This window comes from Monomorium pharaonis, chromosome 11, assembly GCF_013373865.1.
Source record: "Monomorium pharaonis isolate MP-MQ-018 chromosome 11, ASM1337386v2, whole genome shotgun sequence".
NCBI classification, from domain to species: domain Eukaryota; kingdom Metazoa; phylum Arthropoda; class Insecta; order Hymenoptera; family Formicidae; genus Monomorium; species Monomorium pharaonis.
In genome coordinates, this window is record NC_050477.1 from 6,273,388 (window position 1) to 6,300,665 (window position 27,278).

The following is a 27,278-nucleotide window of genomic DNA, read 5'->3' on the forward strand; positions in this document are numbered from 1 at the left end:
TTAAGTGAAGTGAAGTGAAGCCCTACTAGTCGTCGTGCGAGCATACGAAAGTCTCGAAACGAATTTGCTTCCGTTTGTTGTATCTCGGCGCGTAATTTTTATTCAAACGGTTTTCTCGGCCTGCGTTTCCACGAAGTTACGTGACGTCACGCCACTTTCGTGCCATGTTGATTTTCGCCGCCAATCAGACGAGCCAAGTGAAATTCTCGCGCACGGTTTACGTTTTACTCGTGCGTGATATATTATTCGTAATAACGGGAGTGCCAAATAAAGTATCGGGCGATCGTTATTAATGTGCGGTTCGAGAATAGCAGGATGATGTCAGCAGAAAGCGGCATCCATGAAGCGACTCGAATCGGTATTAAATATAATATTTTTTCAAGTGATACATTTCTTTACCTGCTTTTGTGTTTGAGTTTAGGAATAATATTTATCACATTTTCAGAATCAAAACCGGAAAAGGAATGTAGCAGTAGCAGTAGCAGTAGCAGCAGCAGCAGCAGCAGCAGCAGCAGCAGCAGCAGCAGCAGCAGCAGGAGCAGCGACAGCAATCGGTGAGTGAATTTTTATCAAATTAATTAATTGAATTTATATCATGTCTATGTGGTATTGCACATTTATAGAACACGATTATGCACATTTGCATAAAACAGATTTAAAATATGTATGCATACAATTGTAAAATGTACGAGTATAGCATGAAACAGAATCAAATAAACGTGGACCTAGCATAGAAGAGACCCAAAAAGTCATGCACATTACCTACGGGATTCATAGATATTTGACTACATAGTTCAATGTCCACATTTTGTGCACGTAGAGGCGCTGATGGATGAAACGCCTAAAACGACACGATGACCGCGATGACGTTATCTACGGACTTTCGTAGATAACGTAACATTGGTTACGTAGTTCGTAGTGTACGTTTTATGCACGTTGAGGCGCTGGTGGACGGAAACACTTGAAACGGCGGGATGGTCGCTCTCAGATTTCTCTCTGTCTGGAGACATTCGATACGGACGCGCGAGGTACATACGTCGCGATGTCGTTATCGACTTGAAAGTAAATAATGTTCGTGACAACGGACGCGGAATCCTCCGTGCGCAAGCGCCGTAAAACGGAGTTCTGGCTGTCGCGCACATTCAAGCCGGATCACGATTACCGACGCGATTACTGACGACGAGACCGAGATCGACCGCGAGAGGACGCAATCAGCCCGCGGCTACGCGCCAAGTTCCGCGAGGATCGAGCTAAAACGGTTTGTGCAATATACATGTAATTATCGGAAGTCTGTGATTAAACAGCAATAAAATGGACTTGCATTATCCCGGAAAAGAAACCGCGACGATATGTTTGCATCTCACGTATACGAAACGAGCCGGCTCTTCTTCCGTTAGATCGATCTCTCATTACCATATCTGATTCTTAATTACTTCTTTCTTTTATTGCCATGAAATCCGAGGATTTGCGAGAGAAAGGCTGAGAAAGGCGCTGAAATCTCGACAAACGCGAACGTATATTTTTCTTTCTAATCTGGTGACATCAGTTTTGTGGTTTTCGTATCGCGTTGCTTTTCATTCGACCTGTTCGACGACTTATCGTGCATTTTTTACGAAGCAATCGGCCTGGGTGGCATCGCCGGTCAACTGTGGAGGTTAAGAGAAACGTCAACAAAGGGGAATTTGCGGCGCCGTTTGGCACGTGCGATCCCGAATCAGTGAAATACGTATAATACGCATTTTACTTCTAACACGCGTCGCAACGAACGCATCATCGGTATTTCATCGAGCTAGGCTAGTCGGAATTATCAATTTATGATTATATGCCAATCAATTATGACGTGATAATCGAGCGATGCATAATTTGCGGCTGCGTTTACGTTTGAAGAGCTCGCCAGTATATTCGTACCCGCGAGAGGATCGCGCGAAACATTACGTTATTATACTCATCTCAAATTCTAATATTTATCTTTAAATAGTTATTTATCGCGCGGATAACATCCATCTCGTTTTTCGATCTGTTATTGGAGCCGAGTCAGCAGCCGAGCTGCCGCCTCCGAGGCGGCAGGTAATTTAACAGTGATCGATGGCGGGTGGATGTCACGACGCCCGCGATTGCCTTCATCGTCGGGATAGGCATCTCGGAATATAGTAACGGAATGCCACACGCTCAGTATTAATGGTCCGTGTGTAACATGGAGAGAATTTTGGTATCGGTGTTCTCTCTCCGGCGTCTGCATTAACGGAAGTGGCGCGTCGTGTCGGCGCGGCTGATCAATACGCCTTATGACCACTGCCACATTTTGCATCGGTCAATCGCGTTTGCATTAAAAAAAAAAAAAAAAAGCGTATTGCTGCATTATTTAAATGTTTTCCCACAAAGACGTCAACATCGATTAAACGTATCTATTTGCGGATACGTTCCGTCTCTCGTCCCGTTGTATTGTAGCTCAATTCCGTCGATTCTCTCTGTGCCCGACGAGGCAACGACACATACACGTATTTACAAGCGACACGTATTTTTGTTTGTCCGAACTGACGCAAATTTCTGGAGTGTCGAAAAATATGAGACACCGTATTTTTGCTACGTTGTAAAATGTCAAGGGTTAAAGGGACGAAACAAGTCCGTTGAAGCTCGACGACAAAATTCTGGGGTTTTTTTGGAGGAGCGGGGGAGGGGGCGGCTTTGGCATTTACCGCAGAAAAATAATTTCGGCCGTCGAAATTTGAGAGGATGGTTCACACCTTTAAATCCCTGCCGGGGTTTTTATGAAATAAACATACGTGTCTCATGTGACGCTGTACAAATTTATATTTTGGCATCAACAAAAAAATGACTCTAAAGAAACAAACTGACGATATAACTGGATATTCTCTTGTTTTCACGTTTCGAGCTTTTAACATTTTAACGTGATCGATTAACGTGTAAACGGTAGCAAAATTCGCGTGTTGAAAACGAATTTGACGGACCCTAGGAAGATTATTAACGTTTCAATTAGTTGCAAATTCGATAGTTGATGCGCCAGCCCGTGACATAAATCGAGTCGCATTATCGTAAATAATTGTATCGATTCCGCAAGGTAGGCGCGAGGCGGCTTCGACGGCTATATCCGGAGAACGCGTGAACTAGTAAACGCTATTTACAGCAGTCCGATAAATATTTCGTATATGCGAGTTGCTACCACTCGTGTACGCGTATCGCGAATATCACGCGATCAGCATCGTATTCACGTATCGCTTCGCTCGTTTACTTTTATGCATTGTACGCAAAATCGAATCGCCTTGCCTCATTTCCACCCCTCTCGTTTTTTCTTCTTTTTAAGACCACGACTCGAGTCCGCGATACTTGTAGCGTCCCGATCTTTGCACTAAATCGTTTCCAGAGCGGATGCTGCGCTGTTCTTTCCTTTTTCCTCTTTCTATACAAAGTTCGTTCTCGCGCCTGCTTCTACAGATGATGTCATTTCCCGTGCGATTTTCACGCTACGCCGGTATTAACTGTCAAGGTGTGAAATTGTACGTGCTACTTAACAGACTCGCTTCAGGCAATTTCGTTTCAAGTTGTATACCGATCGCGAGATGAAGTTTTCCAACAGCGAGTACTTGAGCGTTTGAATTTTGAGGCACCGTTCACAATGTAACAAAAAAAGGTGCAACGCTAGTTCACATTTCATTACACCAAAGCTCTGCGAGGACTATAATCTAGCTACGTGTAGCAATCGTTATTGATAAAGACATTATCTGTATGTAAGCATAGACACGACACGCGAGTCGGTAAAACGCATCTCTGTCATAACATTTTAATACGGTTTTAGAACGGTTTTTTTTTCTGAAAGCAAGAGATCTTATTATTTCTGACACAGCGTGTACAGTCGTTTGCATGGAACGCTGAATAAAAAGCTTGATATCAATGACAGTAGCATGCGCCTTGATGTCCGAAGAGAATATCGTTGCTTCTGTGCACGGTGCATTTCTTATTGATAACTATGAAGCATGAAGCATGAAGGAAGCATGAAAGGTTATTTATAACTAGGCCTAATAAAATCGCTCTACATAGAACCGACGTCGTTGACGAACGACGTTGGATCCGAAATACAAGTTTATACCGCCAATTTTTCTTTATATTTAGAATTTAATTATCCACACGTGTAAAGATAATGAACGCTTCGACTCAAATAGTCGAATAGTGTACAGTGTGATCATTGTTTTTTTTTCTTGCTTCAAATATAAGAAGTAATTTTTTGTAAGAAATTTTTTCCATTTTTTGGATGCTTGAAAATATTTTATTGAATATTTTGTAAAGAATTATTATAACAACGCCGATAGAGCTTTTAAAAAGACATTTTTCATTCAAAAGCTCGTTCATAAAATTTATGTCAACTTAGAATTATATATAGCACACACAAAATACATTCATACATACACAAATATGCCTTCACATATTATATTATGCAAATTTTTATCAGATAAATTTCTTTTAAATCTTTGTTATAATTATGTTGTTTTTAGTCTAATAATATATATGTTAAAAGATTTATATAATTCTTAAATCTTTAAGTAATTGTATCGAGAAACATGTACATGTATATATTTAATTTTGCACGAAATTGACGAAAATCATAAAGCGAGAAGGGAGTTTGTTTCTTCAGTAGTACGAGTCAATAGCGCGACTGGCTATTCGCGCGTCGCGCGCGAACGGAATTTACTACTTACTGAGGTGACGCGCCGTAACGCGCGTACACTTTTACAAATTCGTTTACCGGCTTAAATGAAATACAGATTGTAAAATTAATTGCAGATCTAGTATCTTTATGACAATGTGCAAAATTTCTTATCGCGGCATTACGATCGGGCGGTAGGCGGTAACGTTGTTCGGTGGCGGCATTTACAGAGGTTCCGACCGAATACCAGACATTGCGTGAGCTCGTTCAACCCCGTATTTACGATCTTTTCTCACGCTAACGAGAAAACAGTTTACACAGGCATCTTAATGAACCAATTTTCCATCTGAAATACTAACGCCCGGGATGTCTCCATGAATTTAGCTAATTTTGGGAAAGCCCGCAGGCGCTATAACATTATTATTCATCTTGGCTAACACCGCGCGTATTATTTGTAGAATGAAATTATTTTCGGCACCGGGGTATATATTAGGAATATGGATTGGCAACTTTTTGTTGTACAGTCGTGCCGTATAAATTCAATCGTGCCAGCCAGCGGTATGCAACGATTTCAGTCTTCTTTTTATAGCCTTTCGTGATGGCGACGGGATAACCGTTTATTCGAAGTAACTAGAGAGATCGCCATCGCCTCGTAAAGTAATCACGGATGGCGGTATTATCAGAATTAGGCATCTTAGGCTGCGAGGCTAATCTCTCTCTGTCTGTATTACAGTTACGCGAAAACGAGTCTCACCGTGTTCGCAAGGTGCATTCGCTCCGGAAATTCGAGCGAAACTCGACAGCATCGCTAATTAGGATCATTCGACTTGCACGGGCTTGCGAAGCACAAGCGACTGCGAGGGCGGACGGAGGGGGAATCGATCCTGCAACTTGTGAGAGGTGAGTTTAGTCATTTTTTTTATACGTAAAAAAAGGGGGAAAAACATGAGATGTCTGGCGAAATTATGCGATATAATTTTGAGAAAATTTTTGAGATAATCCCACCGGGCATTCTAAATATTTACTCGAGAAGAGGAGATTTTGGACGGCGTGAAAGTAAGGTCCGTTCACACGCGAATCGAGGGAATCTAGTCTCCCTCCAAAGTCCGGGACGATCGCGTCCGTAAGGGGAAGACGTTGCACCCCTCGGAGCTCGAAGCTCGCAAACGCGCATCGTCGAGAAAGCTCGGCTGCTCGTTCGGCGGCCGCTGGTGACGTGCTCGGAGAAGGTGGTATAGATATTTGGTATATAGGAGAAGATCTTTCGGGGGGAAGGGGGGAGAGGGATCGGTGGCTCGATTCGGGTGGCTCCGATGTCGCTCGGATCTGGCCGGCTTCATCAGGCGCCGGCGCTGTCACCCCTTTGACGTAGCAAAATGGCGGCGGCGTGTCGGAGGCGTCTCCGTTCGCACAGTGCTCGACGTCGCGCAGCCCGCGTATGTTCGCAATAACGTGTCGTTCCAGCGGATCAACGTCGACGTCGGTGACAAGATCGAACGGCGCGATCACTCGGGTTACGAGACACGACGCGGCGCCTCATTCCTAAACGTGATAACGCGCTTAAACAACGCACGTTACCGTTACCCTCCTCCCTCCGCGATACGGCCGAGCGAAGACGAGAAGAGTAGTGCACAGCGTGCGGCCGACACACAGAAGCGACGTGAAGAGCAACAACGAGCGAGCGGCAACCAGAAACCAGGGGGGAAGTGGAAAGGAAGAGACAGAGAGACAGAGAGAGAGAGAGAGAGAAAGAGAGAGAGAGAGAGAGAGAACGCGGTATACCGTGTGTGCTCGATACGTGAAATATCTCTCCCAGAGAGAGAGAGGGGGAGAGAGAGAGAGTGAGTTTCCGCGACGCCGCGTGCTTCTTTCTCCGATCTTTTTCGTCCCTTTACCCCTTCTCTCCTTTCTTCCCTTCTCTATCTCTCTCTCTCTCTCTCTTCCTCTCTCTCTCTCCTCCGTTCCCGTCCATCGCTCCGAATTTGGTCCCGGAGCGCGCGGTTTTCCCTCTTCCCCGCCGTTTCTCTTGCCATTTTTTCCCGCTCTCTTTTTCTCTCGTGCCCGGCGCTCTTTCACGGCACCGTGGTGAAATGCGCGTGACCGGTCGCGCCTCGGAGCGACGGCGACGACGTGTCTGGCGTCGTTGGTGGTGCACGTACGTGCCCTGACGAGCACGAGAGACGCGCGACGGCGACTCGGCACATCTCCCCCCGCAGCTCTCGCTACTATGATAATAACGAGAAGCACGGCGACCACGGCGGTGGCGGCGACGACGACGACGACGACGACGACGACGACGACGACAACGACGACGACGACAGCATGGTGGCCGTTTTTCCTCGATCAAGAGAAAACGCTTGTCGGTAAACTACGATCGGCGGCGGATCTGCGGAATGACGATGACGGTGTTGTCTCGGCGATGTTGTCTCGCGTTGACCGCGGCTGTCAGAACGAGAACGACGACAGCAACAGCATCGAGCCGCGGTGGTGGATCAGCGGTGGTAGCTGCACAGTGAGCATCGCGTCGGTGCTGTCGTACTACTATTATTGCCAGCGTATCGCTATTATTGGCGTCGTAGCCTCTTTGCTCATCGACTACGACCTCGGCGAGGACGATCCGACGACGATAGCGGCGCGTAGAGTTCTCGAGCAACGGGACGAAGACACGGAGGACGCGGCTACCAGCACCACCGGTCACGACGATCGTTTTTTCAACCGCCGGAACTACGGACTACTTGTTCTTCTTCGTTGTTGCGCGTGACCAACAGCCTCGCTATTCTACCAATAACGGAGAGGGTGATGATGACGATGATGATGATTAACGAGGTGGCGTACGAACGTTAATCCGTGGGTCCATTGGCCTTTCGAACGATAACGAGTCAATCGGTGGTAATAACGACAGTCATTCTCCGCGCCGCTCCGCGCCGCGCCGCGCCACGCTGCGCCGCGATCGATCGTCATCGCGCGCCGGTATACGGAAAGAGAGAGAGAGAGAAAGAGAGAAAACAGTGTTAGAAACGAGAACTCGTGTCACGTACGGTCATCGGCCAGTGTACACACCGTGAACGGCGAGGGGGTTGGGCGGTGGTGGAGCGGGGAGAAGGTATCTCCGCTCTCCGATCTAGATAAGTCGCGATAAGGTGGACAGATGTGGACGCTTCGCCACGATCGCGCCTGTGACAGACTGTAAACAGGATTTCCGTTAGGAAGAGATTTAAAGATAAAAAAAAGAGGGTAGACGCGCGTATTCGGGGCGCTTATTGACCCTACCTTCGAGCTTTCGATTACGCAGCGTGTTTCGCTGCGACGATAAGCACGCATTTTGCACACGTACACGACACACACACACACACACACACACACACACACACACACACACACACACACATACACACACACGCGTGCGCGTGCGCGCACGCACGCACGCACGCACGCACGCATCTACATATTTATATACGTGTGGGTGCGACACGTATCTCGCGTTTGGATGTGCACGTGACGGAGTGACATAGTGAGCAAAGAGTAGGAGAGAGATAAAGAAAACGGAAGACAGAGAAAAAAAGGAAAGGAAATAGGAGAATTATTAGTGCAGGACAGGGTAGAAGCCTGCGTATCGTATACGAGACAGTGTATCTACGCGAACTCCCGGGGTGTTCATCGTGAGGCAGCGTAACTTTTGTACGGATCTCTACATGCCATATTAAGTGCACCGTGCTCAGTCGATTAGAGACAACTCGAGAGAAAGCGAGAGAGAGAGATTGAGCCGGGCAAACGGGGGATTTTTCCGACCATGTCGCTGCTCAGCGTGACGGGTAAGTCGCTCTCATTCAATTTTTCTTTTAAACTTGTATGTATGTGTGTAATTCATTAGACGAGATATAGTTATCGGAATTAATTAGTGAGATACATCTGCCGATAGATTTGTAATTGTACTGGAGTGGAACAGCCTGGGCCTCGTTAAATCCTTTCGAGCTTAAATTGTTTGAAAGCTCCGAAGTTATTATCACGATTTTGGATTAATATAGTTGCTAGCTACACGGTTCTCACTTTTCTTAAAAAAAAAAATTTTCCCTTCCCTCTTTAAATATTTATTTTAAGTAAGACCTACTTTTAACGGAAAAGAGAAAAAGTTGGACGAGTCATTAAACTTGTATGTGAGAGTTCAGATGGAGAATCACGTCGGAATTTGTCGTTAAAAGCTCCACAAATAGCGAAACGTGCGATACAATGCACTATTAAATTCTTATACACAAAAAGGCGGCGGCCGGCTGAAAATAGTTCCGACTTCTTTATGAGGTTTTTGACGGAGATAAAAACTCCTTTCCGTTGGAAAAGTTCAAAGAGGATTTTCCACCCTTTTCCGGATTTGCGTGTTGCACGGGAGGGGAAAAAAGAGAAACTCCAGAACTACTACTGCCGCGTGGTTGGTATCAATCATTGTTGCGTCACGGATCGGACATGTGAGAGGGGCGAGTCGAGTACGTGCGACGCGTGATGTAATTAGCGCTAATGAAATCGCTAATCGCGTTAATTGGAGACGCGGCCCGCACGCTGGCATGCCGCCGCCGCGATGGGCATTAAGTATCGCGAAAAAAAAAGTTGTCGTTTGCATTTCTCGCCGCGCCGCTATTCTCACCGGACGAGGTGGCACCGGACTGTGCAGCTGTGTGATGCACTTAATTTTCAGCTATATACCGTAGAGAAATTACAATGTTGCCGCTAGATTACAATCTAGCGGCACGACGACGTGATACCGTTTCGCGATACGCAAATCGATCGGCTGCCTTTACCATTATCGCGTATCTCTCGTTCTCATTGTCTCGCGCGTATCGCGCTCGATTATCGACTTACGTGATTTATACGTAAGAGCCTTGCGTACACACACACACACACACACACACACACACACACACACATACATTGCATTGAATACGGACATACGTACGTAGAATCGATATCAAAACGTCATAGCGATAGCACGTAACTGTAACTTGATTTTATGATAGATGCAGGACCATTATATCTATCATAACTTAATACCACCACGGATATCTACTGTTCTAGGCGGAAAATATAGGCGCGGCCGGCCAAGAAATATGATCGCGCATAAAGCGATTTCAAAAGTGGAAGCTCACTGTTCCGCGAGGAGCTCTGCGCGCGCGATACTGAAATCTGACTTGACTCGACGTTGCGAAATAATCCAATGCTCGCGAAAGACTCTTTGGACAGAAAATACATGTATACAAAAATTTTGTACATTTTTACGTACATCTTTCTCGTGCATCTTTCAAGGATAAAGAGAATAGCTAAGCGCTATATTAACATTTAGTGTTTTGCAAAGGATCTGTAACGTCGATATATCGTTATGTCCGAGATGAAATAATTAACAATTTGAAAGAATTTTTCGATGCGTCTGATTGTTAATATAATTATTCATTATCGGTTTTAAAGAAAATCGATATCTCGCGAAGTGGACATTGCCGTGTCGTGAACTCTCAAATGCTCTTTCGCTCGATTTATTTTTCCGGCAGATCTAAAACTCGACGAGCAAAATAGTATTACGTTACTTTACGATCCATCTTTCCTGGTGCTACACGCCACGGGCTTTAACACATGCGTTGTTTGCGCGTGGATCTAGATTCTAGATGGAAATGTTTCCTCTCTCTTGAGTTTCTACTTTCTCCCATGTACTTTGGCACGGAGCGAGTGTTCGGCTGAGATAGCTGACGTCGTCTAGACGAGAGAAGCATCGAAGAGAGGTGGAGAGCCTCGAGATATATCGGTTGACAATAACGAGAAATAATGCTCGGCGTCGTCGTCTCGCTATCCCCATCCTGCGCGCATTCATAAATATCGCCATCACGTCAGCGGGCAGGGCGCAATATACCTGCGCCACGTATTTATACAATATATATGACACGACATAGTAAGGCAAGCAGGAACAACCACCTGACTCAGATGTGCTCAGGTGGCTTCCTCCAGGCTTGCGTATATACACGACATGCCCTAATCCGTATATCAGGGTGCGCGCGAGCGAGGTTCATCCATGACTATGAGACACGGAGAACATAGTGCAACGGTTGACCCCGGGTACGCGGGGTCATTCCCTCCTTCAGCTACCGCCGCTTCGAGCTACTCCACTCGCCGCCACCGCCACCGCCACCCCCTACCACGGCTCTTTTTTGCCATCCTCCCCTCGTCTCTTCTCCTCTACCTATCGCCGCCCTTTTCGTCTTCCTAACCGCAACCTGCTACTATCGCAACTACCACGCGATTCACCTCGTTTTCTTCTCTCTCTCTCTCTCTCTCTCTTTTTCCCTGCTCGTCGGGTAAACGACGAGCAGCGATGTATCAGGTGGTACGACCTATGTAAACCCTCCGATATATACTATCGCGAGTCAGGTTGCATTTTCCCTCTGTCGGTGAGTCAAGGGACCAAGTTAAGCATGGAAAACCAGTGTTATACATTGCCATTGTTGTTCGCCGGGACTCTTCGTGTTTCCCGCGTGTTCGGAAGACGAGCGGATTACAAAGAACCTCGAGCAACGCGACGTATCGTTAGGAAAAGCCGGTAATTTGAGTGCGGAAACAACGATCGAACTTAAGCTGCCCGTTGGCTGTGATTAAAGCGAGCTTCCGCTTTGCATACGGTTGATTTATCTCTCCTCAGTTTTAGATTTAGATTCTCAACGGTTTGATTAAAACGATTGCTTGTTCCGGAGTTATCTTTCGAGGAGCATTCTCAAGTATTCGAGACGAGAATGCGGACGTTGTTAAAATATTTTAACAATTATTTAAAAAGGAACACGTTTCAACCATGTATGTACATATGTAGAAATGTAGAGATGTAAATTCCTTTCAGAGAGAAAAATTTACAGGCATTTGCGTAAGAAAAAGTACCGTCGTAAAAACTACAACGATAGCATCGGACAAGAAGTGATAGCGTAAAAGCGTGAGGAAGTCCACAAGGAGTAAAAAGTGATTGAAGAGTGCCGTCACACGAAAAAGAAACTCTCGCTCTTCAAGCTTAATCCACTCAGACTTCTTTTATACTTATAATCATTTTTTTACTGCTATTTACAAAGACAGTTTGTCTCAACATTTTTTTCATATGTCTTTTTAATTTTTGCTTGATTCTTTTAACGAACTAAAATACAACATTGCGCATGCTTCGCGCACGCCATTTAGTCTTAATCATTAGTCTCAATAATTAAATATAAATATAATTCAATATGTATAAACCCTGTTTGAAATTCCTTTTCATTTTACATATTCATGTTCGCGCGGATGCTTTGGGGTAAACGAAATGCTTTTGGGCCTCGATTACATGCCCTTTATAAGAGAGGAATATCGCAGAACTCTCTCCCGTGTTCTTTGTGATGTTCAAAAGAAACGCGAGAAGAAAAAGAAAAAGTTCAGACACCGTTTGAATAGTACGGTTTATATGTGAAATGTCGCAAACATTATAAAAAGTTTAACAGAAATTCGAGAGGATTTTCTTTCGCGTGATTTTTTTCGGCGCTCTTTCGAGATAGGGAGGACTGTCATTGTAAATCTCCTTATTATACTTCTTCCTTTCAGCAAAACATAACGTCAATGACAACGTCTTCGGCAGAGACCCATTTTCTTTCTATCGTTTCCACGTCGCTCGTTCGCTCGTGAAAGGCCGCATATGCTGCTACGTTTCGCACTACGTTTCGTCACCGAAAATGTGTTGTCGTTAATGATGAAATATTCGCAATAACGATGACAATACGTTTTATCACGCGCATCTTTATTTTTGCGTGTTGTCGCGCAAAATTATGCCCGCCGTGCCACTGATTGGGAGAACAGCATTTTTTCTGGCAAAAACATCCAAGTTACGCTTCGGTAAATTATCTCAAACACAAAACTGTTTTATCTAAAAATGCACTTTATATTTTATGTAATAAATCGTATTTTTATTACCACGCGATTGTTCCGATTTGCAAAATCATAAAAATGACAAAATTGATTTCACCAATTTAGTAGATGATGTCTAATGACTCAAAATTATTTTCTTTAAAGTAGCCTTCTCAGATTTGCCTAGAAACAATATTGGAATATTTTCTAACGTTTTATTCTATCTCTTTATAAATAACCAAGTCTCGTTCAGTGACAACTATATCAATCGAGCGTATAGATAAAAATATATGAGTAACAGTATGTATCTCGTATATGTACGCGCGCGATAAATATGTATAGCTGCGATAAAGGATAAAAATTTTCACCGAACGAAAATTCCCGTAAAATGCTGATTTTGTACGAAAACGACGATGCAAAATGACTCCCCGCGTTACGTTGCATTACCTCGTCCCTTCGATTTCCTTGAATGAGGACTTTCAGTGGTCGATTTGCGGTAGTCTGGCGCACTTTAAGCCGCGCACGTGCACACCCATACGTATACAGAACGCAAATGTGCGGGAGGGTTTTCTTCAGGAAGAGGAAGAAGGAACGTTATCAGGCACGGAAACTATCTCCTCGCAAAACCATTCGTAAACGAATGATCTTATTCACGTTCGGGAACGAGATCTTTCGAGCTTTTCCCTGGGACTGGCACCTCTTAAAACATTTCGTCTATTTTGTTTATTCACCGGAAAGTAAATTTTGTAAATAATGAATGCAATAGTGGTAATGTATTTTTTTCTTTATGTGTAGATAGTTGATACAATAAGGAAATGATTATTTTAATATTGAGACAGTAGCACTTAAATTGTCGCATACACGACACATATTCTATATATAAATTACGAGGTAGGTGTTTGAGTATATCAGTACTGAACAGTTTATAAGTGAAATAGAATATATAGCGTAAGAAACGTGGCAAGTTGCTCGCGGCAAAAGTTTCTCTTTATTGTTGGTATTTCAAGCAGGGCGAAGTATAGCAACCACTGAAACTTGGCCATCGTTCAAGATTGCAAATGCGCGATTACGAAGCCATATATGTCGTAGTGTTAACGACATCGGTGTACGAGATTTCGAGCAATTAACCGAGTTTATATTTATACGGACGGCTCTTAATCTCTTTTTTTAATTGTAAGTAGTTGCTATTACTTCTATTAAGGCAAACCTACGTTCTATCGGTAGATGTTCGTCTTATTGATCGTTACTTTTGCTCGTTGTAAAACAAAAAAAAAACGAGTTAATTCGAGTTAACTCTTCGTAAACATACGTAATTTTTGATCGAGCAGAAATTTTTGCCGTGGGCAGATATTCTGGGTGAAGCCATGTCGGTTATTGGTGTTGAAAAACGACAAGCCATTTTTTTGCTCGCATTTTCTCGCACCCTGGTGAACGAGAATCACTTTTCCGAGCCGATGAAGGTTTAGTTTTTATCGAACGAAAATTTCACGACGTGTTAAACGGTTATCAGGTTGGCTTCTGGCACTTCTCTCTCTCTCTCTCTCTCTCTCTCTCTCTCTCTCTCTTTTTCTCTCTTTCTCACCGGTGACCAGCATCCCGGGTGATATTTTTGAAAGCTCTTCTCTTGAACCTTCGAACTTTTAAGTTGTCGCTTGGTGCAGTTTATTCGAGTTGAGCAAAGTACGAGAGACGGATAAAGATATTCAAGGGACATTTCAAAGGTTGCAATAACGATATCGTCATATCGCTGACGATAATATTCCGTTTTTCGATGCTTTTTGAAGGACGGCGTGGATTCGGCTGAAATAAACTTTAGGAATGCTTTGATCGGCCTCCCTACACAGAGAGCCGATGGTACTTTGTATACAGCGGCGCCGATATACCGGGATTGATCGTGAGAGCAGACGCCTCAAACGAACGTCTATTGCTACGAGAAAGGGCGATGGCTAGCGTGGAGAACTTTCAAACTCGGCGGTACACGATTTACGTTACATAGTACTGACGCTACTGACGTCATTTACGAGTTTCTGCTATAATCTTAGCTTCGCGTTATTCTTTTCGTTCAATGCTTTAGATAAAATTCGTATAAAGATCTCATTGCAAGTTTATTTCTAAAGTAGAATAATCGTATTAATTCCGAACTCTCGTATCTTAGTCTATACGAGTAGCATCCGAGAAATTACCTTTTCACCATTACCATTGAGCAACCATTATGCAGATCTCACGTTAAAGCTTAAAATACATCGTTTTACAAAACAACATAATAATAAGAATAAAAATATATAATTTATCCTCTGAGAATTACGTTAAATTCTTTTAAATGTTATGTAATTTATTAATCATTACGCGTGAATTTACTGATTATACTCAATGTAATCCATTTCCATTTTCTATCGTTTGCCTTGTACAACTAGCAGGTATAGAAGAGATCGAAATTCAATACGGGATTCCCGTCGGGAGTTTGCAGAGGAGCTACCTCGATACATCGAGATATCGGCATCGTCATAATAAATAGAGGTCTTTGAACCTTCGAACCATGGGTAGGAGAAAATGCAATAGCTCGAACTATCGAACAAAGTTGGGATTTTTTCCACACAAAAAAAGTTCGTTCTGTATTTTTCTACCTATCTACTGTCTCTTTTTTCCTGCCAACAGAGAAATCACATCAATGTGCCGTATCGGCACGGGAAACTTTACTGTTTAAAACAATCTTATCGACTCAGTGACAGTCAGTAGCATCCATCGCCAGTTTGACTCCACGAGCATAAAGCGAACTTAATAATGCGCATTATCGTTGCTGCATTAATACCGGTCGGCGTGTAAACGCCATCAACGTTGTGATCCGACCGATGACAGAAACTTTCCGCCTACCACTTGTAGCGTAGGTATTAATAATTCGTCTTGGCAGATAGCGGCAGGGTTCAGTTTCTTGTTGGTTCCTCGATGTTCGGAAAGGTGCGCCAGTATCTTGTCTCCAGCTCCTCCTGCCTCTCGTCTCTTGCGATAACTTTCATCTCATGGCGCGCCATTTTCGTGCGGCCGCACACCACCGTCGTCGTCGTGACCGCGTTGACGGTTATCGGTTTCACGGGGGTGGTTCGCCTAACGAAAATTTCATGGCAGAGGGAATGTGCATAGAGGCGTACACGCGCGCTGCCCAGGGAGTTAATTATGCGCGAAAACAATATTATCGAAGGAATTATCGGATGCAAGGCCAAACTTCAGAGAGTGCGCCTCGGTAACGGTGTGGGGAAAACCGCTGCTGTTCCTCTGCAGGGTTAATGCGCCATACGGAATAAATCATTAATACGAATGACCTGTTCTTATCGGGGTTGTAAGTGACGGCAATAATGAGGAGAAGTAATCCGCGAACGGATTATTAAATCCTGCAGGATTCTTACCCATATGCAGAGCTATCGGTTCCTAATTAATCGGACATAAATATCTTTTGTTAAAAACACATTTTACGTTATAATGCAGCAAACAACGTTTTGCAATACCTACGCAAAATTGTGTACTCCCCCGTACTGAATTATTCTCGTGTGTTTTACACTAAACATTATATTAAGCTGAGAGAATAAATTATATAACGTACGTGCCGGTTTATAGTGACATAATAATCTAAACTCCAGAATTTTTATCAGTAGAAAATTTATATTAGTTGAGGTTCATTAACGTGCAATCTGCTAATTACATCTCGCGATGCTAATAATTCTTAAGACTTTCCGTATAAAAGAAAGTATTACATATACTGTGATAAGTAAGCTGCCTTCAGCATAAATATTAGAGTATTTGTAACATTCTCTTATCTTACACAACTGCAGTAATTAAAATAAATTTACATTAATCCAAGGCAAACAAGTTTCTAGGAATGCAATACTTATGCTTGGACGAGTTTGAACTTGTTCATTAATGGAAGCTAGACAGCTTCATTCATTTGCAAGAAAATATGAAAGATATATAAGAAAGAGAAAAATGTTAATCAACGTACGTTTTAATTAAAAATATTCTTCCATTGTTATATTAGTATTTTAAGTTTATATATCGCTTTGTAGTTCAAACGAAATGGTATAAATTAACAACTTTTATTGGTTTTTGAAGCAATTGGGACATTCTTAAAATAAAGGAATAAGAAGAAATCTCGACTTGGAGTGTTCAGTTAAGCTGATGCAAACATTGTCAGCTAGTTTCGTAATTTTGGAAACGAAAGTCGATCGTTAGACTTGCATTATAGTTTCTGAGAAAAACGATCCTTTATCTAGAAACTATCTTTACTCGTTACTTGCGTTTGTAAAGTGCTGATACGTCCGATATCAACCTGTACGAGTTAATTTAAAACTTCTATCTCCCAACGCGAGTGAAAAAGAGAAGAGTATTTTATTCTAGGCTTTAGTTTTATGTGTTTGAGGAACTAAAGGTTAAACGACTTTACAGAGTTAATAATGCCGAGCAATCAGTTAAATTCTTCTAAATTCATTGTATTACTAATGGCCATATGTTCATGACATTGGGATTCTGGAAAATCTGTGTCGCATGATAATCACGTGCGTGGTTTATCTTATCACTTCGCGTTCCCGGTGTCCGCAAATGCTTTCGAGTCTGATTTATGGTAATGATTATTCTTTCTCCCTCTCTTAAAATACTCGATAAAGCCTCTACTTCGTGTAGTCGTGCCTCTGAATTTTATCGAAAATGTATAATCGATAATTTGTGGACCGGAATTGGCGTGGTGATTCATACGTTGACGATGATGTACACGATATTTCATGCACAACGCGAACTTTTTGATTTGCTGTACAATGGAGTACCGTGAAAACATCTCAAGTATATAAAAAATACAATTCTGTCTGACAATTTATTAAACTTTCTCTTTCTCTCTCTTTCGCTCTCTTTTTTTCTCTTTACGAACGTAGAACGTTCTCTGATTTGCTTTATTAAACACCTTGCATTTACGCCAATTGCGTATGTACCTTTAACCTGGGTAAAGACCTGGTGAGAGTTAATCGACTTTGCACCGCCGTTCTATTTCTTTCCTAAAAATTTTTACCTCCTGCATTCTTTAATTATACATTCAGAAAAGATCTTATTACGACACGTCGCGAAAGAAAATGATTAATTGAACATAACTGGTGTAAGTGCATACATTACAAGGCACACTAACGACCTGTTATACTCGTTACATCGATTGCACTTTGTGCAAATGCACGAAGGATGCAAATTAGATAAATACGAGCATTAACACAAACAGACATCATGAAATCCATCAGACTCTATAAAACACACACACACACACACACACACACACACACACACACACACACACACACACACACACACACACACACACACACGGTTTAGAAATAACGCACTACTTATAAGTTACTATTACTTTTTTCGTAACGATCGTTATTTTTTTGTCTGCAACAATAATGTCGGTATATTTTTATAGCAATGCTAATGAATTTGAAACATTACTTTGTAAATGTACAATATATGCGTAAACTTTGCGATTAACCAAAATTGTAGATTTTGTATTGAATTCATAATCAAATAGTGACATAAACAATTGTATGTCATTCGAAAAAAGTTATAAAAATTTTATGAAAAACTAATTTAAAGCAACAAAGAATTTTTTTCTAAGTAACGTTTCCAACTTTACACCCCCCCCCCCCCCCACACACACACACAGAGAGAGAAAGAGAGAGAGAGAGAGAGAGAGAGAGAGAGAGAGAGAGAGAGAGAGAGATGTGTCTTAAATATAGCTTCCTTCATATAATATATAAATTCATTTAAATTAACCTAAAATACATAACGAAATGATAATCGGTGATCGATAAAGTAAAGCTAACCTTCTTTGTAAGAGTGATATGAAGCGAGAATATTCCTTCGAGAATGTCTCGAGCGAATATTCTCTGAGAGATATCTTGGAAACAGTCTGAAAATATTTGTCAAGAAGAAGAGAATATTCTTGAGAATTTTCTATATCGAAACTTTTTTATTTTACGTTGAAGAAGATATTTTTCGAATGTTATGTGCATGACGTTAAATACTAAATGTACTATCACTAGAACGCGATAGCGCAGGGATACAGGTCAACCGAAGGGTCGCCGGCCAATTCACTTGTACAGAGAAGGGTATTTTAGAGGAAAAAGGTATGTTGGTCATCTGACAGAACTTGAACGAAGCCTTGATAAGGGCTCGATAAGATATCGCGTTTACGCGTGCCGCGTAAATATTACCTCTAATATCGGCCTGGCATATAAATAACATACATATGATGCGCGCTCCCGGTTTTTCCACCCCGTTTATTCTCTCCTCTGTCACGTTGGTTGCTATCGTTCTGCATCCACTTGTACAACACAGCAACATCGTCACCGAAGGAAACTGTCGCAGGATGAAAAGTAAGCGGCGTGTCACGTATATACGCGTGTTCTCCGCACGTGTACGTGCTATACAAAGGCGCGTTTGTAGAGGGAACACAGGATGAGTTCCGCGAGCGCGAGAGTGTGTGCCTGCGTGTATTTGTGTGCATGCGCGCGTGTATGTGTGTGTGTGACACGATACCACGGTCTTAGCACGTATTCACACGCCGGGTGTCCATTGTCTCGAGTTATTCGAAGGTAAAAGATCACAACTGAAGCGTTAAAGCTGACGTCATTGTTTCACTTTTCTTTCGTCGCGCGCATGCATCTGCCTACGCGTGCATCCTCCTATAGCACACGTGAGGCGCGGGCATCCTCCCGTACGTACCGTTGTGCACATACATCATCGGGCTGCATCGGGCGCCCCGAGCTATCAATTCCGCGCGATATAACTCCGATGCAACGCGTTTCGTTTTACAATACTTTCCTCTGGAGTATACGTTTCCCGTGCGCGTCGCTCTCTCGCGTCGTTAACAGCAGCGTGACAGAGAGACTGCCGCGCCGCGGTGTCCAAGAATCCGGCTGTGGTCAGCCGTCGGAAACGCGTTTGTTTCTCAGTCAGAATTAACGCAATTATTCCGAGCATATCGATACTACACACGTGCATTAGCGCGTTTTACTGAAACACCTTTAAAGTCGGTTCAATATCGGCATTTCTTCGCGGTTTTCCCATTACATATTGGATTTCAATCATAACTGGCCATCTGCCAAAGCGCGAGCAAGCAGTGCGTCGTTTACGCGAGCTTAATTATTTTTAGTGAGTGAGAAGGAAAAAATTTGCGCTTGTCAAGAAGTTTAATAGTGAGAGAGGCAGATTTTCGATGTGTATGTGTGCACTTGTTTAAGCAACCAACCACCTCTTGGTTACGAGAAGTGGATTTAACAGCCGCTTCGCCATTCTCTTCAGGCATCATATGTTGTCTGTGGCGTGACATCAGCCAGCTCATTCCTGCGACCGACAATTTTTATAACGGTGACGAGAATATTCCCGCACCCGCAGATTCTCTCCCTTAATTAATCGTGCGCGACGCGAGCGCGCACAAAATAGAAAGGCGCGTCTATCAAGCGGGAAAAGGGGAAGGAAAAAGTCCTCTATGAACTGTGAGCTGCGGATACATGGCTGACCCGCTTCATCATCGCCACGATCGCCATGCATTCCCTAATCCTTCGTTGTGTACGTGCCCCGCTGTTGTTGGATCGCTCTCTCTCCTCCGTCTCTCTCCTCGCGATGGCGAGATTAATGCTAAGGGCAGTTACTCACTCGTGTAGACTCCGGCACTCGTTGTAGACACTACCTGGCATTTATTAGCACAGGTCAATGCTTCAAATCGCTACTAGCACGACGGAGCTGCGTTCTACTTGCACGTACGTACTCGCGCACATAGTATGTACCTGTTCTTATGGACAAGGTTGTTCCGTGACCTATCCATTAGGCTGATTATTTAAAAAAAAAGAAACTGTCAAACCCTGGTAGATGGTAATATTCGATCCGTTTTACTTATCCGCGTTAGCTAAATCCGTAATGCGTTTGCAGAATACGACCTTTATAAATACTTGACGGGAAAGTCGATAGACGCACATGGTTGCAACGAAAGGACATAACACGCGAATTAAATTTTCTTTAGCGAAAATTCAATTTGAAAGTTCACACACGTGTTATGTATTGCAGGCAATTACCGCCGTGCGGTCAATTTTACATCGCGTATGATTTATATGTCTATTTAAATCTTATTAAGCGTAATTGATCAGAATAATTACCTACTTGGATTATTTGCGCTATAACTTATGCGCTACAAGTAAATATGATGTTAGCATAAATGATTCTTGATACGTGTACATAACAAACGCAATTGCGCAAAGAAATTAATTAACAAAGTTTTGTGCATTTTTAAATCAGGCTCAGGTTGTTTAAATATAAACATAAACATATTGTATTTGTGTTTTTTTCCAAAGATTTATAAGATATAAATCTTTTTCTGTTTTTTTTCTGTTGCAGTGAAGAAGGCGCGGTTCGTCTGCGAGGATGGTTCGTATATGAAAAAAAATGAGGAAAATTGCGATAGAAGATGAAAATTCCACTCTCTCTCTCTCTCTCTCTCTCTCTCTCTCTCTCTCTCTCTCTCTCTCTTTCTTATCTGATCTATTGAGTTATTTCTTAATTATGTTTTTTTAATTATATCAAATTTATACGAGCGAAATATTAATACATGTGGAATCAAAAAATTCAAATTTGGAGTTGAGGCAAGCTATAGAAGCGTAAAGTCTTTATTCACGCTTCGCTTTTAAAGTCGGCGAACAATTTATTGCATTCCGCGATTGGAATAGTTCCAAATTTCAGATTATGCAATTGCTCAGGCAGAATATCATGACGGTCCGATTATATCAAAATAATTTTTTTATGCGGAAATGCAACGTATTCTCGGGGAACATAATAAAATATATCAAATTTATATAAATCTGAAACGATACTCTTTGAATATTTGAAAAACTTATAATAATTTTTTTAAAGTTTTTTAACAAAGGAAAAATAAATCAATAACGTTGGAAAAAACTCTGAATTTATGTCATTCATTGCATCAGTCAATATTTCCTACGATGACGAACGTAATCTTGACAGTCTTCGCTTGAGTACTCATATTATGCCTTTTTAAATATTTATTCGCACATGATATGTATATTATAGCACAGAATGAGCTTATGAAGACCATTATTTCGCGCGATTGTTGCAAGAATTGAAAAGCATAACGATAACGTCGCATAGCAAACACATAAATACGTTTGATTTTATGACTTTATTAATATATATTCAATGCCTTGACTATATTCATATTAACTTCCTTTCTGAGAATACGTTTAGTCTTATCCAAATTGATTATACATTTTTCTATTCGCTATGTTATCTCGCATTTCTTATCTCTAAGCACAAATGAATTGGGGCTTATTTTTATCACGCAAACGACATTCGATTTGTTCCATATCTGGTAACCTCTCAGGTCAGGAGAGAACTGCACATTATTTTTACTACAGTCTATTTATACCGTTTAATTTTTTATTAATAATTTCTCTCTCTCTCTCTCTCTCTCTCTCTCTCTCTCTCTTTCTCTCTGGACCTTTTAGAACTCGAATGCTTACCGAGGTGAACTAAGAAACGCGAATGTATTCCGCTGGTCGCTTCGGAGACAACTTTCGTGGCTCGTAAAATAAAATGTCGAGGGTGACGCACTACTGTGCCCGAAACATTGTGTCGCGGGTCGTAAATTGCGCTCCTGCTTTTTTTTGCGCGACTTATCGAAGACGTGCAGCTGAGAGCGTGTACAGAAGGTGCCGAAAGTGTGGGTGGTGCTTATTGGAATTTAACAGTTCGCCCTCCTCTTCGTGCATCCATTCTCGAACACATAAAACACGCGAGGATGTCAAGATTGATCTTAAATCGCGGATAATACGATCGTATTTGCTGATATTACGCTTTTATAGAAAACTAAAATTACTTTGATATTTTTTGTCGAAATGTAATTTAACTTAGTGATTGCATTAAAAATAATAAACACGACGTATACTTTGATCCAGATATTCAATATGTTTTGTCGTAATGATTTACATAACATATTAACGTATTTCGCTCGTAATATTGCGGCTACGCGTTCTTATAGTGTATATCGTATTTTAATTGGTCAACTAAAAAGTAGATTATCGAATTTTAGCGGATCAGTTCAACTCCTACGTAACGTTGAAGCTGCAAAATGTGAAGTCAACAACAGTCACTGTGAAAGGGGCCAATCCATGCTGGGAACAAGACTTCCTCTTGTAAGTTATCGATAATTATTAATTTTACGCGGATGTTCGTTAAATACGCTGCAGCTTGATGAGCCTGTTAAAAATGTTGTTAAATCAAAAAGGATTTCTAGCATTTCGAAAATTTTTTGCGCTATTACTATGGCGTTACACACTTGGAAAACATTGCAAAATATCGCGTGCGCACCGGCACTAAAATATCTGGGGCAGCCAGTAATTTGTGCACAGATTCTAGAAAAATTTGAGACTATCATACTCTTATTTAACGGGACTCTATCTTAGTGCAGACGAAATAAATTCTATCCTTTGACCGATCCACGAATTTGCTAAGCGAAGCCAAGAATCGTGCAAATTTCTGAATTACAGAGGGAGAAACGTGCTTCTTTTTCATGGCTTGGTATTATCACACACACACACACACAACAAACTCCTTGTTTGAAATGAGATCATCCATCTATTATTTTGTTTTTGAGCGAGTTAAATGGATTATAAAAAAAAGTTAAAGTAAAATTGGCTTGCGGATTAAAAAGGATTGTCTTGTTGTTGCAATGTGTCGACCGTTGTTATATGTAAAGATATATCGTTTCTTGGCTCACGCTCACGCGACATTTGCCGCCAGCAAATTCTCCCGTTAAAGTTTCGTTGTTAAATTTCGTTTAATCTACTTTATACAAAAAGCATAGCTGATGTTTACTTTACAATGTAATATTTCTTCGTGGTCCCACTGAAGGTTAATGGAACTTGTTTGTTACGCAGCGAAACGAATGACATGAATGCCGGGCTCGTGGTGGAGGTATGGTGCAAGGGATTCTTGTGGGACCGTTTTCTGGGCTACTACTATATTCCATTGTCAGAGGTGTCCTACATGAACGAGGTAACGAGAAATCAGTGCAACTTAAGTTGTACAACAGAGATACAGGATCAACAATTCGAATTGTACACATCCGATATGCGTGACACCAACAGTAACACACAGCCAGAGTTCATCACTGACACGGTACACTAACTCAATACCATTCGCTATATACACTGTAATATTACACTCGCTCACATTTTTGCGACATCAAAGCGATTAAAATATTCAAAATCAAAATGATTGAAGCATTCGATAATACTGCTGCCTCGCGATGGTAAATTCTTGCAGTTTGCTGTAATTTGATACAACCGATGAAAACTGCTTCGCTTTGTTTATTTAATTCTCATTGCAAAGATAGATATCAACTATTTTTAAAAGAACGTCATATGATTACGGTTTGCGAGAAATTCTTAAGCAATTCTTTGCCGTAATGATCTGCAGAATCCGCTCATTTCCCGCCAGATGCGCTCGTTCGACAACTCTTCCTCCGTCTCTAGCATTGTATATGCGAAATGAAATTAGACAAGTGTTTACTCGCCAAACGGAACCAAACCAATCACTATTTGACTACTTGAGGTTATCCATTGGTTTTTGGTCGATAAGGGAGTAATTATCATTATTCACAAATATCTGTCATCGTAATTCTTTATTATTGTCAGCGTGAAAATTTTCTATAATTAAGTCTAACATTTTTTATAATCTTTTTTTCTCCATAAAACGCTATAAATTTAGATATGAATAGCAAGCGCTATAAGCATAGGACAATTAATCAACGTCACGTTCAATGTGACTAATCGTGAAGTCAATTCGGTTGGTATATTATGTCGCGTGTGTATAAATCGAATTCGCGAAAGTAACGCAACGGTGACCTATACCAACGTCGCTTAATTCGTTGTGTGTTTTCGCGAACGCAATCACGCGCAAATGTAGAGTACACACCGTACTCGAAGAATACCGTGATTAACGATAGCGCGTAATTTGCGTTGCTTACGTGAGCAACCAACGCGGTTGTGATAGTAGAAATGGCGATTTCTCTCTCTCTCTCTCTCTCTCTCTCTCTCTCTCTGAGATACATTTACGTTCAAAATTAGCGCGCATAATTAGATACTAATAGCAGCCGCGGGGGACTCAATTTCTCTTATCGCCGCTTCCATCGGGCATGCTCTTAGGCTCTCGAAACATAAGTTACCGGAACTTGGAGGCTGTCAATTCACGTAAACACAAATTACATTCACTTAGTGATTCATACAATAAATTGGTATACTTGGAATAGATCTTTTACGGTCTGATTTTTCATATGAAAAATAACGAAAGACTCAGAGGGAGATTAAGAATTCTTTCCACTCTTGCACTACTACTGTATGCCCTTTGAGGTTTGCGGAACTACTGAGATTTCTTGCTGCGATTTCGTTTCCTTTATCTTTCTGCCTTTATTTGTAAAGTACGGTTGAATGCACTTTCTCACAATGACAAAAGTGAGAATTTTTGCTAATTAAATTGCCTGAATACTTCACCTCAAGGTCGTAAAAATGAAGAAAGAAATGCGAGGTATTCATTCGGCAAAAACACCCCCTTTCCCTGGCGAGAATAATAACTCTTTGGAGCGTTCAGTCATTCTTTTAAATGATCAGACAGGAGTCACCCATGCGCGACCCGGAAACGAGGACGCAATTCTTTTCTTTTGCTTCTCTTCTTAGTTGTTATTTAAATTCTCGGAGAATCGTTCGAGTCTGCTTTAAAGTCGATTTCTCATTGTTCTCCTTGTGACAGCTCAATCTCCATTATCAGTATCATAAGTCGGATTACAACTTTTTTCTTTGAAAAAGTATTCTAGTTAATATGCGCAACAATTTTTGAAGTTGTTTTATCAAGATTAATATTTCAGAAATATTTTTAATGAGCGCAAATAATTTGTGGGAGAATATATGTGAAAAAATACGAACGACTACATATACATCATCAATAAGTAGTAAAAAGCGACTATAGTCAGACTTAGCTTGTTTGCTTTTTTTCACACGAAATACATCTGCAGTATTTGTTGCAAAAACGAACAAATTGCATTAGAGAGTTCTATTGTAGATATTGTAGATTTTGTCACACATAGTTGTGAACACATAGTTTTTGCATTCGTTTGCTAATATCATTCTTCATGAGTATCTTTTTCGTGAGATTGCCATCTTTTTTGCAGCCGCGAGATTACGATATTTGATCATTGAACTTTTCTCTTTTAATGAATACTTTAGTAAGATAACGGTAAACAAAAATTTGCTCCTTGATAAGGGATGATTTCTTTACCGAAGATTCGCTTGGCGTCGTTCTCGACCACGACATCGCCATTACTATTGGCAATAGCCGGAGCCTCATCCGTTCGTGACGTCACTTGGCGCGCGGCCAAATCGCGGCGCTCAATGAAACGTTCCGGGTAGTCCGGATCGCTTAGTGGGCGATGTAGATCGACGTGGGTTTACGACGACTGTGTGCTGCGTGCACACACATGCAAGAGAGCTTTATGAAAGACAACGACCACCACAAAATATTTAGCTGATTCGCGTTTTTTTTTTTTTGTTACTCGAAAAAAGGCCGACGGCATTTTATCTCAATGAAGGGAGGCGATTCTTAAGAAAATACTCTCTTTGCGTTAACGATCTCTTATTCATACTCGTGAAGTAAAGTGAAATTTTCCGCGACAATTTTACTTATTGTAAATATTGTACTTAAATATACTTGTAGGCTCGTGTCTATTACATTTTTACTTTCCTGTAAGATATTACGTTATTCTTCGTATTTTTCTGAGAACAGAAGTTAATGACCGTGTGATCTATGATCCGCGACCGTGACCACAAAAGCGACATCATCCCCAAACGAGAGATACGTTCTCTCTTGGCGAGATTCTTTCGTTTGACTTTCCGTTTTAAACCGCACGATTGCAGCAACAATGGGGAGAATCAGCAAATCATGCTGTAAATCGTTTCTCAATATTTTTGGGTGGAATGATGACGACGTACCGTGTGCTTCGCTACCAGTCACAGTAGCGGTGACATTCGCGGAGATAAAGCGTCGATGTGAAGGAAAGGCAAAAAGACCGTAAATATATACGCGCACGAATGTAAGAAGGAATAAAATAGGGCAGCACGAGGAAGAGACAACGCGGGCGTAGAGAGGGGATACGACAGGGACTCGGTCGAGAATGGATGAAAGATGACGAACGGGAAATTATAAAGACGATATATAACAATATAATCGCATGCTCAACAATGACATAGTGCGCGGGGACGAAGGCGGCAAAAAACGCGACGTAAGGTGAACGAGCTTCGAAGTATCAATGCGCGAGGTCAAATTGCTTTCCCTTCGTGTTGCAGAGAAAACAATCTGGGTCAGCCGTGGCTTAAAATATTCGTAAAATGGCACGCGAGGTCTACATACGGTCCGATTTGATACGCATTGAAAATACACCTATCGAGCGACATTGAATAATTTTGGCCTGCGTCGCCAACGTCAGAGACGCGGATTGCGATTCGCTATGGCGGATGATGATGTCTTATTGTCCCATGCTCGACAGCATCGAATATACTCGCAAACCTGACAGCGCATCTCTGTTAACGGACATCTTCGTACGATCTCTTGTCTTTCCTCGTTTGTCACAACGTCGCCGTTGTCGGCACCACCC

At 41.9% G+C, this 27,278-nt stretch overlaps 2 protein-coding genes across 2 annotated transcripts in view; both read left to right on the forward strand.

Annotated features, from left to right (window-relative positions):
- The first annotated feature begins 6,025 nt into the window (after positions 1-6,025).
- On the forward strand, positions 6,026-8,205 carry LOC105835855. The gene has a single exon (XM_012679462.3). It carries the CDS (start codon positions 6,888-6,890, stop codon positions 7,419-7,421), a length of 534 nt encoding a protein of 177 aa, XP_012534916.2. The 5' UTR covers positions 6,026-6,887; the 3' UTR covers positions 7,422-8,205.
- Positions 8,206-8,333: 128 nt separating this feature from the next.
- Positions 8,334-27,278, forward strand: part of LOC105835854 — a 69,474-nt gene continuing 50,529 nt past the window's right edge. The window contains exons 1-4 of the mRNA XM_036293989.1: positions 8,334-8,472; positions 20,960-20,989; positions 22,665-22,767; positions 23,512-23,752. Of these exons, the coding sequence (XP_036149882.1) occupies positions 8,451-8,472; positions 20,960-20,989; positions 22,665-22,767; positions 23,512-23,752 (396 nt within the window). The 5' untranslated portion in view covers positions 8,334-8,450. The remainder of the gene's footprint in view (positions 8,473-20,959; positions 20,990-22,664; positions 22,768-23,511; positions 23,753-27,278) is intronic.

What these genes read in the sequence shown, in the direction of transcription:
- LOC105835855 (XM_012679462.3), top strand. Translation starts at nt 6,888, where the DNA reads ATGATAATAACGAGAAGCACGGCGACCACGGCGGTGGCGGCGACGACG.